Here is a 12,924-nt window from a genome sequence, read left to right as displayed (position 1 = left end):
CAGTGAGAGCTTTTGTAGTAAGCAAACTTCAAGAAATCAGGACTGTGTGTATTCTGAAATAATAATAATATCCACGGGCTGGGCTGTCCTCCCTGTGAGAATGTTCTGTAGGGCTGGTCCCAGCTTCCCTGCAAATCTGGGTTTAAGAGAACACTTTTATTGGGGCAGATAGGGATTCCTGCACAGAATAATTAGGCATGTTTTGTACATTCTGTGCCTTGTGTTTATGATTTTCTGTTCACACTGCTGCAAAGCTCTTACCTCTTCCTGCAGCCATAGGTGTGGGTCAGTTGATGATACAGTAGCTGTGCAGTAACGCTCCCAGGCTCTGTGTGGTCATAGCTCAAAACACCTCAGTAAGATTTTTTTGGAGAGGAATTTCAGCTGCTCAGGTTTGTCAGCTCAGTAGAAATGATCAGTCCTCTCTGTGTCTCGCACAGCAAACTCTGAAGAGCTGCTCCTGGTATGCTGTGGATTACCATGAATTAGCTTGTGCAGTGTTTGTTCTGAGAAGCTGTGTGAGGAAAGGAACCTTACACCAAAATGACTTGTGTGATATGACTGTAAGCCACGGGGAAAGAATATTACATCCCCCTGTTATGAAATTAACTGAGAGCCTGTGTAAGTTTTGAGTATGGAAGAGTCAAGTAGCCATACAGGACTTCTGTTAAGTATGGCTTTACTTTTTTGAAGTTATCAATTATTTAATTGGTTTCATGTAAATCTCTGGTTCTGTTTGGAATCCCATGTTTAAGAAAACGAATGTCTAATTGCTACGAGGTTGCTTTGTGATGTGTTTGCATTTAATTGCTTTTAGTTTACCAAAGGCAAAAGTCACATTCTTATTTTGTCTTTTTCTTCTCATGTTTTAGATCGCTCTGCAATGCAGTAAATGTTTACAGCCTCACCTGCAGTAACTGCATAGAAAACTGCACCTATATTCTTTTTAGTAATAAAATCACTTTCTTAATGGACCTGCTGATACACCAGTTTACGGTAGGTAAAACAGCTGTTTTCATTTAGACATTTTTGTATGCTTCACAATTACAGTAGTTACACTACAAGAAGACCAAGAGATATATGAGAATAAATGCTCAGAAGAATAAGATTCTCTTGTTGTATGTATTTGGTAACTGTATCTACTATCATTTTATACAAATGGATATACTTCTGCTAATAAATGCAGCAGAACTGTATGTACCAGGAACTCCAGTGAGTGGACCGTGTTCTATCTTCAGCATTTTCTGAGGTTTTTGTCTTTAATTCACCCTGTAGAAATATTTAAAGTATAAGATATCATGAGTTATCTCTGTGTGTTTGATCTTAGATGTTTCAGTATTGGGAATAAGTCAGGCCAGTATGTTCCTGTAGTTTGATTTGTTGAAGGCTTAAATAGCAGGACTGTTTAACTGCAAAAGTTTGAATTTTCCAATGTTTCATTTAATTTGAAATGTCATTAAATATTTTATTTGAAAACTCATTTTTAATTCATAGTGACCTGCTCATCATAAGATATTTAGTCTTGGTTTTCTACTTATAAATTGTGTGTATGTATTTTCATGAGCCAAGCAGTTTGTTAATTGAAAAGTTATGTACATACTTTAAATAATTTAACTGACGCTGTTAGAATCAACAAGCCATAGGACTGTTGATGAACACTTCAAAAAGATAGTCTGAAGGTCCTCCAGACAAAGAAAAAAACCTAAATGCATCCTTTGTATTCTCCTCTAAGTAGCTGCCAGCTCATTGTTCTTCCCCAAATCTTTCCAAGAGGATTCCAGGTATTAGCTTTCAAATATACTTAGTGAAAGGTGGGTGTATTGTGCTGGGCTGGTCACAGCCCTGCTGGTGCTCTGCAGAGAGCTGGAGCACAGGCTCTGGGGGTAATTACACAAGAGATGAAATCCTGCAGCACATTACAAGTGACAAGATTCATTCTGATGCCAAACACCTTCCCTTTTCTCAGTGTAGCACTGTCAAAACAACCTGCACTTTCCCTGAAAAAAATGCAGAGGGTATTTTTAGGAGATGTTGCCCACCTGGAGATCAGAGATGCTACATAAATAAAACTGGCTGTGCTTAGAGCTCTTTTCAGTCTATTGCCCAGTACAACCCTTGAATTGGAGCAAAACTGTAATTAAAGCTTAATGATACCCATGATCCACAGTGGACTTTTCTTTGCTATGCATAAAGTCTTCTATGTTCTCTTCAGGCAAAATTGGCTCTTAATCTTTGTAGTTCCATGAAATACAAATTTAAATAAAAGAAAAAAACAATACAGTGCTGCTTTTGTAGCACTGAGTTTTCGCTCAATCAATCAGATCAAGTTTGATTTTTTTATTTTTGACAGAAAAGAAATGGACACACAGAAAGCACTTTTTAAATTGGCTCAAGCTCCAAAGACCAAAATATATTAAAGCACACCCCTCTAAAGAATTGAACTGCCTGAAATATTCCTAATTTAGGGAGCTGTATGATGCTGTCTTTGCCTGTGTTGTATGTTGTTCCACTTACTGTTGGAAAGTAAACCCCAAGTAATACCAGAAGTAATACAGAAGAACTTAAATTTGCAAGGTTTGACAAATTGTTAAACACATATCCCAATGTTTCCTGCATACAGAAACAAAAATAATCTGGTTCTCAGAAACCTGTAAGTGTGTTCTTGAATATAGCAAGTATGAGCCTAATTTCTGACCAGCCTAATGTCATTAGAAAGTTTTTTTGTTCATCAAAATCAAATGCATTGTCAGCTTCACTTTAGCTAAAATTCAGAGCTATACATTTTAAAGAAGAAACTTTGAAAGAGTTGCTTCTCATAGGTGACACAATTTCTTTTCACAGGTGCAACATTTTTCTCCCAAAAATGTTACTTGAAGGTTTTTTCTCCAGTGAAAGCTGGGGTAAAAATAGGAAATGGTAGAAAAACAAATGTAGTGTATTTATTTTTTGTGACATCAAGCTGCCAAAGTACCTATTAAAGGTGTCCTGTTTAGACCTTCCTTTATCTCCTGTCTAAACAGACTGGTAGGAAACCTTCTCCAGACTTTATTTATCATTTTACCTTTCTTAGCCTCCTGAGCTCAGGTAATGCCTAAGCTGGTGTCTGCTGAGGTCAGTAGTAGCCTGGCTCCTTATTTTGGTGGTTAATGGATCAAACCTTCCCATCTGCATTTGGAGACATTGTGTGCTGATTTTGTAACTTCATTTATGGACAGATGGATAGCTCTGCTTTTTATTGCCTCCTTGTATCTAGAAGGTAATTGTCAAATAATGAAAACTTTTCTAATTGTGTATTTTAAAAGGCTTCACAGTGAGAGAAAGAGATAATTACATGGAGCTGCAAACTTAGAAGGAGAGGTTTTTATTATTTTTGTTTGTTTCTTTCCCACTCAAGTGACAACTTTTGTGCCCTTTTCCATGAAGATACCTGAAAAAAGCCATATATATAACCCATACAAGTCTGTGCCTGCATTTGTAAATCATTGTGTCTGTTTAGTAAACAGATTGGGGCTTGCATTTTTATAAATCTATCTTTTTGTGATCTTGCAATAAGTAAGGCATGACATTTTGTTTTCTAACTATATGTTCTCAGATAGATCAAAGGGAAATTGCAAAAAACTTTTGACAATAACAAGCTGGGCAAGACCACCTTGTCCAGTAAGAAGTCTTAGAAGATTTTGTCCATTCATTCAGATCTTTCCCATCACAGCATGTCTGCTGTTAGCAGTTAAAGTATGATGCAAAACAGTACTCACTCAGAATTCTAAACTGAGGTGCTTTTTTTTTGTTATATTTCTTTGTTCACATAATATGCAGAATCTCCTGGATTCTCTCTTGCTTCATTTTTTAATTTCAGACTACACAGAACTGCAAATGTCTAGCTTCAGATAGTCACTGCTATGTGCTTCATTTATTCATGTGCATTGTTTCTAATAGCCTGAACATGCAATAAAATTTTTAGACTGTTTTTCCTTCTGTTTCAGATGAATTGCTAAAGGCTACAATCAGACTGATTTATTCTTTAAGTAGGTAATTCTATGTGAACATGCAACATAGAGGCTTGATTTCAGAATCAAAAGGAAGAAAACAAATTTTTAAAACACCAAACTCTTGCTGGTCTCCAGCAGTCAGGTGTGCCAGAGCTTAGAGGGCTGGTTCAGATTCTGAAAATCTCAGATTAGATCACTGTGATATTTTTAAGGCAATCTTTAAATGCATAATACCTGAAAATTCTGAATGAAACTTCATTGGTGAACATAAAAACGTGTGAAATGAACATTGCCACGTGAATAGTGATCAAGCAAAAATACAGAGCTCAAAAGTGAGGTCCTGATTATATTTTTCTTCCCTTGAAATACAGTGCTTAAATCTGGACTGGACTGTAGGACTGTAGGTGTATGGCCTTGGAAATTGTACCCATCAAGTAGAAGCACTTTGATTGGGTTGAAGTTGATCTGGCTACCAAGTCACAGTGATGGGATTTTTTTTCTACCATATTTATTTTTTTCTTCACTGGAATATGCAGCCATTTATTTTGGGTGCATCTCAGTGGCAGCATACATCCTACAGGAGCTGCTGGTTTCTTAGCCATTTGTTGTCAGTTTTTGCCTCCTGCTCTGCAGCAGGGAATGCAGCTTCACTTTTATTTGCTGCAATTATGATAAGAGTCAAGTGCTTCTTGGCTGTTGTTGAGTTTATTTGCTTAAGGAAAAAGCTAATGTGTTAATCCTGTAGCAAATCTTGAAAGTTGGACTGGGGCAGGAAAAATAATGATATACTAAAATGTAGGGAATTTAAAAAGTGGAGCCTTCTTCTGCACCATCTTAAGCCCATAGACTTCCCAGGCCAGTTCTGTTTCTCTAGTTCACTAGTTACTCACTTTTGTGGTACTATTTTGAAAGGAGATGTTTTGCAGTGTTTTTGAGGCAAGCCCCATGACTTACATTGTGCAAGAAGCAGAAAATCACCCCAGTTACTGGGAGAAGAAAATGTAAGTGATCAAATGAATAGAAAGTAGGTGCCTCAAAAGGTATGAAGACTTCTCATTTAGACTTAGCAGCTCTATATTTACAGGTCTTCATTGTGAAAGGCTCTGAAGGATTATGCTTTTTATTAGACAAATAAAAACATAAATGAGTTTTCAGTGACAGAGCTCTGAGTTGCTATCTGGAAACTGTTTTGCTTTTTTTTTTATTAGCAGGAAAAGAAGTGCTCTGGTATGCAGAGGCACTTTTGGTGACATGAGGCAGAATGGAGTAATGTTTTCAGCTATATTAAATGTGTGCCTAAGTGCTTTACTGGATTGGGGCCATATTGTTCAGCATCTTGCAGGATTAAGTCCTAGATGCTGGGCAGAGCTGGAGAGCTTATGGCAGCTCTGCACAAGCAAGGGAATCCCTGCACAAGGGGAGATCCCTGCTGAGTGGCTCAGTGGTTCTGTGGAGGCTGTACCAGAGCTGCAAGTCAGGTCATCCAGTTCTGCTTCAAAAACTGGTTTAAAGAGAGCAGGAGTCTTGATTAGGCCCAGCACAGGCAGCCATCTTAAGTGGTAAATTAGTGCTGAGATCTTCAGTGTGTCAAACAATGAAACAGTGGTTCCATTTTCCTTGATTTTCCTTTGTGGTTTAGGAAGGTTTTATACTAATTTACTTGGCAAGTCAAAGTGTGTAATTGTACCTATAGATTTGTTGTCAGTTAACCTATTAAGCCTCAGAAACAAAAATCTGGGTTGTTTGAATGTTTATTCCTCCAAAGCCCATGTTCAACAAGCCAGTTTCTCTGATTATCACTAGCTCCCTGTGTAATCAACACAAAGAAGCCAGAGCTTGAAAGCTTTCATAATTACACTATTAAATCTTAAGATTTCCTACCCCCTTGCCTCATATAATAATCAACAAGCGAAGTAATACATCACTTTTGCAAGCACCCCAATTAATTTTGAACATAAATCTCAACACATTTTCACACTGTCCCATTAATTACTTCTTCAGTACAGGAGCTGATCTTTTGTCACTCATTCGAGTTCATGTAATTGGGAAATCTTAAAGGTAGAAATTAAATTCAAATTTACCCATTTTCTTTAAAACAGCATTTCCTTCTATCTTCTCTTTGACTTATAGTATAAAACCACATTTGTTCTCACTTCATGGCAATCAACACACACACTTTTTGCCAAAATCAAATGTTAAAAATCAGCTCTGGAAAATATGATTGTATTAAGAGTGCCAGATCAATTTATTTTGCAAATTAGAAAGAACAGTTTTATATTAAAGCATGAACTTGTGTAGCCAAGGGATGTATACTTGGAAAATACAGTTCTGATGTGTGCATTCAAGTTCAAGACAAAACCAGACATTATCTGTTTATGGTCCTGTTCATTGCAGCAAATGGAAGCCTTTTCTGCTATGCATTATGAAACCTTTTAAGAAATAAGTTATATCTCTATCTTAGATGAAAAGCCAGTGAATAGCACTTGTTAGCAGTTTTTAAAACTTGGTGCTCCTGCTACATTTAAATTGATTTATCCATTGCAAAGCTTAATCCATCTGTTTCAGTCGGCAATTAGAATCATTAGGCGTGAATTATTTTAGTCAACAGAAGTTACTGAAGCAACATAATATTATTTTTCCTACTGAACTTGAATAAGCAGCTGAAGACTTCTCACTTGCTGCCTTGGCTCCTCACCAGCAGCAGAGTGTTGCAGTGAGCTGTAAGTACTGACACCAGGCTCAGAGCTCGTGAATAATACAGAAATGCGCGTGTCGCTCTTTGTCACTGAGTGTTACCAAATCCCTCCTGATACCTATACAGGCAGCAACGATTTTCTGTGACCTCCCTTGTCCATACCAAGTGTAAATTATTTTACCCACGGGGTGAAAATAAAATTTCAGCTGCTGTTTATTGATCACAGTGGTGAAAGCTTTGAACTGTCCCATGGAAATGCCTCCACACTGCTCTGCTGGTGCCTGGAGCCCGGCGACTGCACCTGGGAGCCCTGCATCTTCATTGATTCCTCTGTGCCCCCAGTGCTCTGCCTGGAAAACTGCAGGACTTCCACACACTGCACTTTCTATTTCATCATAAGAGGGCAGAATTTCAGCTGGTTTAAATTATGTTGGACTTCAGAAATGGAAAAAAAATCAAAAAAACATTATCTTCTCCATGAGGATTTCCGTCCAGATCCGTATCTGCTTATAGGTTTGTCCTCAGACTGATGTGTAGTACATCTGCACTTCTCTGCCTTCTTTAGGGGTGGGCTGTTTAATAATTTAGAAAAACTGGATTCCTTTCCTATGAGATCTTTTCAGAGAGAACTGCTTGTTGTGCTTCACATGGGATTGACAAGTGCCTCACATCTGAGGGATGAGGGCAGCAGTCGTCAGGTGATGTTTTATATTGACCTGCTAGGCCTTATTCAAGGGACATGTTTTTCCTGATGCCCTTAATTGTTAAAACATCAAGGTGTCCATAAACGTGCTTTCTCCATGCCTAATCTGATATTTGTGGGTGGAAAGCATTTTCCACTGCATCCTTTAAAATTGTATTGTTCATGTAATCCTTTACAATGTCCCAGTATGTCAGTTTACACCCTAGAGTTTCTGCAACGTTGCTTTCTTCTCAGATAGTTCCTTAGCTGTTTTTTGGGGTTGTTCTGGGGTTTTTTTGGAGGGTGGAAGTTGGATTTTTCTCATCGGATTTGGTCAGGATAGGATTGGCTTTTTAAACTGCCTCCCTCCCTGCCTGAAATTTCTATTTCCTGGCAGAAATTTCTATTTCAACTGCCTTTTGTTTTCTTACAAAAGCAGGATATCTTACATTTTGTGGTGAAATCTCCTGAAATGGAGATTTTAAAGTTCTATTTCTATTTGAAAAAAAAAAAAAAGAAAAAAAAAAAAGATGAAGAAACATGAATCAAGGAAGGATTTGGAACTTTGCCTTTGAGGAGCACTTAGCACTTTGAAATGCTTAGCTACTTTGGGTTAGCTTTGGAAATAAACTGCTTGACCAAGCATTTTTGACACTAGGAAAAGATAATTCTCTCACAGGGTTTTTCAGGTGTGAAGGGGATCTCCTGTAATTCATCTGTCACAGCCCAGAGGGGGGCTGCCCTCTCGCTGTGTGTTACCCCCTGTTTACCTCAGCAGGTAATGGGACTTGTTCTGAGTTCAGTAATGCAGATGGGCTGCAGCAGAACTGAGGATCTCCTCATAGCCTGGAAAAATGTTGTATTCCCCAGGGTCATTTGCCATTGTCACTGGCTGGCACCTCCCATGGGCTGTCTGCATGTGCTGCTCAGACACTTCAGTGTGCTCTTTCCTAAGGGCAAGCTAACACTGTTCCAGATACAATTGGGGTTTTTTTTTGTAGTTCAGGTTTGAGTTTTGTGACAGCCAATGTTGCTTTTTTTGGTAAAAATTTCTGTGATTTTTCTAACATTATAATTCCACATAGAATCCTTTGGAAGGACACTCATTTCAGGGTAACACTGGACTTTTTGGTATGCTTTTTTTTTTTTTTTTTCTTGCTGTGAAGGAGAAACTCCATCAGGGATTAGGTGTAATTGCAAAGATCACTCCTATTGCCTCCAAAGACTCTTGTCATTTTCTGTGAAGAGCCACAATTGTGCCTGCTATATCACAGGAGCTTTGGCCTTCTAAATGCCCACTTAGTTGGAGTGTTTGTCTGGGACTCAAATGTTGAGTAGCCTTCTAAGGGTACATTGTTTTTTTCCCAAGTCAAGTAGGAGATTACCCTACAACATAAAATGCTGTTCCTTCCATAGAAAGAAATGAGAAAGCAGTTCTTTTTCTTCTGGATTACTAAATGCTTGGAGTATCCTAGATGTTTAATATCTTCAGGGCAATGCAGTAGTCAAAATGAACCACCTCAGCTGTTTATTTGCAGTCAAGTTTTAAAAAAATAGTAATAATTTTTTTTTTCTAGTGACTCATCAAAAATCTTGGGTATGCAGAAGAACACCACAGTCCTATTAATGGAATACTCTGCTGATATAAGGCTTCCTTCACTTCTCATACACTAAATATTGTTTTAACTTAATTTATTGTGTTTCAGCTTGTATTGTCTGCATAAGGGCTATAGACCTTGTATTGGAAATGCCCTGATGTCCATTAGCACTGCTAGAAAATGTTAGTTTATTCTTATTTTTTGTGTACCTCGCATGTAACCTATTTAATAAGTGTTTCTCCACAAGCTTTGATAACTTTTACTGAATTGTGGTTGGTTTTTCTTTTTTCTTAGGTTAGTGTTCCAGATGACCATAATGCTGCTTCAGGCAGAAGTGTGAATAAGCAGGTTTTTGAAGATTTAACAACAGGACTTCTGAGGATAACTGCTGTGATATTTCGATGTCTGATCACCAGCTTCCCAGATGGAAACAGCCACTCTGCTGCACTGAACATATTACAGGAAGTGAAAAGTAAACCCTCACAAGTGGAAGCCTTCAACAGCAGAGTTCAAGACCTGATCAGGTTAAAAAAAAAAAAAAAAAAAAAGAATGAATTTTCTTTAAAGTTTCTTTACTATATCAAACAATGTATGAGGCTTGCTAAAGTTGTGCTGTTTCACTAGTAAATTAAATACATACTCATCAGTACATCTTCAGCCCTCTGAAGAATAATTCTGATTATATGCTACTGAAAACATGTCACGTTGAGCATCTTCAGACTTTTCCAAGTCTGGTCTTAGGCTGATGGATACAAAAAAGACAGCTGGAGGAGGAAAGCAAAACACAGAGTTGTCATAGATACCAGTGACCTCTAAACCAGTGTTGTTCTCATGTAACCCACCTCCTCCCCAAACAGGTTTTGAAAGAGTGTGAAATTTCAGGATGTTGTATTCTCTCCATTTATGAATGGGAGGGTGGGAGGTCTGCTTATTGATATATGTGCTGCACAGACATCTGACACTGACTGGGCCAAGCCCAGGCATACCCTCAAGATAAGAAGATACATGAGAATCCAGCTAGGTCCCTCACCTGAGGCACTTTAGGGGATCTGGTTATAAATGGAGAATGAAAGGCATGATGACAAGGTAATAGTGCAATTAGGGAAAAAAAAGAGAGAGGGCATTTTAAACTAGTCAAAAACAGACAAATTCTATTATTAATGAGAATCTTTCACCTCTGTGTCATTGTATCATATGTCCCTTGGGGAGATGATTAAATGAGAGTTTTAGGAAGATGAGAAAGAAATAGCAAAGCTGAAATTTTGTGGTATTTTGGGGGTTTTTTTCTACTTGGGGCTGCTAGACCTGATGCATGAACAACAATTATCTGCACACCATCTGTGTATCAAAAGTGTAGCCAAATTATTTGAACCATGCTACCATGGGTAAAAAGACTGGGAGATGAAGGCAGTGGATGAGGTAGCTGTGACCTTTTTGCTTGTCTGTGTGCTCAGTTCTTCAAGGAAGGGAGTGCTTCATGCATCTTCTCCCTGTCTCAGGTTGCCATTAAAGAAGAGCCTCAGTAGGCTGAAAACTCTCATCCATTTCTTCTCTGCCAAAAGAGCTTTGTATCCAGGTGTTAGGTGTTGGGACAATGAACATGTTTTGCAGGTGTCAGTCAGACTATAGAGATGCTCCTTGTGAAAAAATAAGAGAATATTGATGACAATGGTGTTTCCTTTTTGAGAGCAATCACTGATCAGTGTTAGCTGGATTTTATTTAGTTTTTCCTCTCCCCTCCTACTTCACAGAGAGGTTTTTAGCACTCATTTCTCTGCGTCTGTGTTGTGTCTGACACCCACCTCTGTTCCTGGAATCATTCTGATAATACAGGAGAGTTTGCTTATCACCTGTGTGACCAGGTGGATGGCTTAGATCAAAATCTGCAAGAAAACCAATGCTGGCAACCTGTCATGGTGCTAAACTGAACAGACAAACTTACCTGAGCAAGGAGTACTCGGTTAATACCTTTATGTGTAGTGAAATGAGGCAACCAGGTGCCACTTTCATGCATCTAAGTATTTTTAGCTGCTATACTTCAGAAGCTTTAAAAACATTTCATACTGTATTTAGACTTCTTGCTTCATACCCAGTGTGGGTTTATTCTTAATTACTTTCATTGCTTCTAAAGGCTTTGTGCCAGCAGGGTAAACTTTGGCAGAAAGTCTGGCTTCTGGCCCTGAAGAGAGATTAGTCTTTGAGCAGCACCATTGTCTGAAAAGCAGGGAGTTTTTCTTCCCTAATCTTAAAAAGCCCTGGTTTTTCAAAATCAGACTGTAAGCCAGCTGAGGCAAAAGTTATTTTTAGTAAGTACTTGTACAGCTGCTGTGGTGAGCATTATCAATACAATATTATATTCACTAGAATCACTGTTATTTACTGATGTTCCATACAAGTCCATAGGGTGGCCTTGCCAGTATGGAAGCATACAGACAGGGATGTTCCCATCCTGAAGAGGCAGTCTCTACCCAATGGACTTGACAAACAGAACAGGTGGTAAGATGGAGTAATATTAGTAACAGTGCATCAGTTTGTAGTGTCTGAAACGACAGACAGCAATGATCTGATCTACTCTGAGGAGGAAAAACAAAGAGGATTTATCAGTTTAAAATAAAAAAGTCACTAGCATACATTTCTGTGCCTCGAGTGTTTGTTGAGCTCCTGAGGAGGCTTTCTGATACTGACCCATCAGGTAGAAGGTTGTTACCTGCAGCTTTATTAGTCTCTGTTGCATGGATTTGCAAAAGGAAAAACCCCAACCCAGCAGCTGGGCAGTAGTTCTCATGGTATAGGGACAGCAATAAAATGTTATCTGGGTATCATCACTGCTGTCTTCAATTAGTGTGTTCTACAAAGTTTATCTCTTCATGCTATGAAGAAATTGTGCTTTTGTAGAGCTATCAAGGTTATTATAAATCATTTAACTATGGCAAAATTCCATTGTCCTCCTAGGAGTATGGTAAAATAAACATTTACACTCATCTTTCTTGTGCAGCATAATAATACAAGTTATCTTATGACAAGACAGATCTCTCAACAAAAACTGAGAGCCAGATCTCTGCTGATATTTACAGAGAGCCAGATCTGAAGTTATTGTGATTTGAATTGCTTTATTGATGAACCCTTTCAGAAGGAGTATTTAAGTAATTACACCTTTATTTGTATGCTTTATTTGTAAGCAGAATTTAAGTCCTTTGCAAAGTTAAAAAAGCCAACATGGGACTATTTTTTAATACAGTTTTTCTTCTTTTTCTAGTTACGTGGTGAACACAGGATTAATAGACAAGCTGTGTTGCTGTTTCCTCTCTGTTCAAGGCCCTGTTGATGAGAATCCCAAAATTGCATCTTTTCTACAAAATGCCACAGCAGTGTTGCATGGAATATGTCAACTGTGTTTTGCCATCAATGGAAGGTAGGTGCACTTGGTCTGTCATCTCAAATACCTTCTTCAGGCAGCAGCTGTTGTAACCCTGTGCTGACCCAGGGTGCTCACAGAGAGTGAGCATTCTGACAGGGCAGAATAAATGGTAAAAATGCAGTGCAGAAAACTCATGTTTGTCACCCTCTCACCACTGAACTGTAATTAGTTACCTGCACTGAGTCTTGATTCTTGTAAGTTGTTTAGCAGAACTTTTATCTCCTTTACTCATCATTACAGAGAAGGTTTTGTCACTATCAATTTTACGTGTCCAGTCCCAGGGACTTCAAGAGGTATTTTATTACCAGCTAACACCAGCTTCTAGTTGATTTGTTTCTAGAGCAGCCTGAGTCTTTAAAATAGCACTGTTAGTAAGGGAATTATTATGTTTTCTGTGAAAAAAAAGTACTGCTGGATTTTTCAGGGAATTTTCCAGTGCAAAATGTTTGTAACCATACCTTACTCAGGGGCTGCCAGCAAATCTGGACTTGTGTCATCTGCAGCACAGGACAGCCTGATGCTGTCAGAGTAAAACTTTTGAG

The 12,924-nt window shown here is 38.4% G+C and overlaps 1 protein-coding gene across 1 annotated transcript in view; it reads left to right on the top strand.

Moving 5' to 3' along the window:
- SCAPER (S-phase cyclin A associated protein in the ER) overlaps window positions 1-12,924 on the top strand; it is a 156,287-nt gene that overhangs the window by 109,286 nt on the left and 34,077 nt on the right. Inside the window, exons 25-27 of the mRNA XM_030456965.1 lie at window positions 873-996; window positions 9,259-9,488; window positions 12,221-12,376. Coding sequence (XP_030312825.1) covers window positions 873-996; window positions 9,259-9,488; window positions 12,221-12,376 — 510 coding nt within the window. The remainder of the gene's footprint in view (window positions 1-872; window positions 997-9,258; window positions 9,489-12,220; window positions 12,377-12,924) is intronic.

This window comes from Calypte anna, chromosome 10, assembly GCF_003957555.1.
Source record: "Calypte anna isolate BGI_N300 chromosome 10, bCalAnn1_v1.p, whole genome shotgun sequence".
Lineage (NCBI taxonomy): Eukaryota > Metazoa > Chordata > Aves > Apodiformes > Trochilidae > Calypte > Calypte anna.
This window is presented reverse-complemented; position numbering and strand designations above follow the sequence as displayed.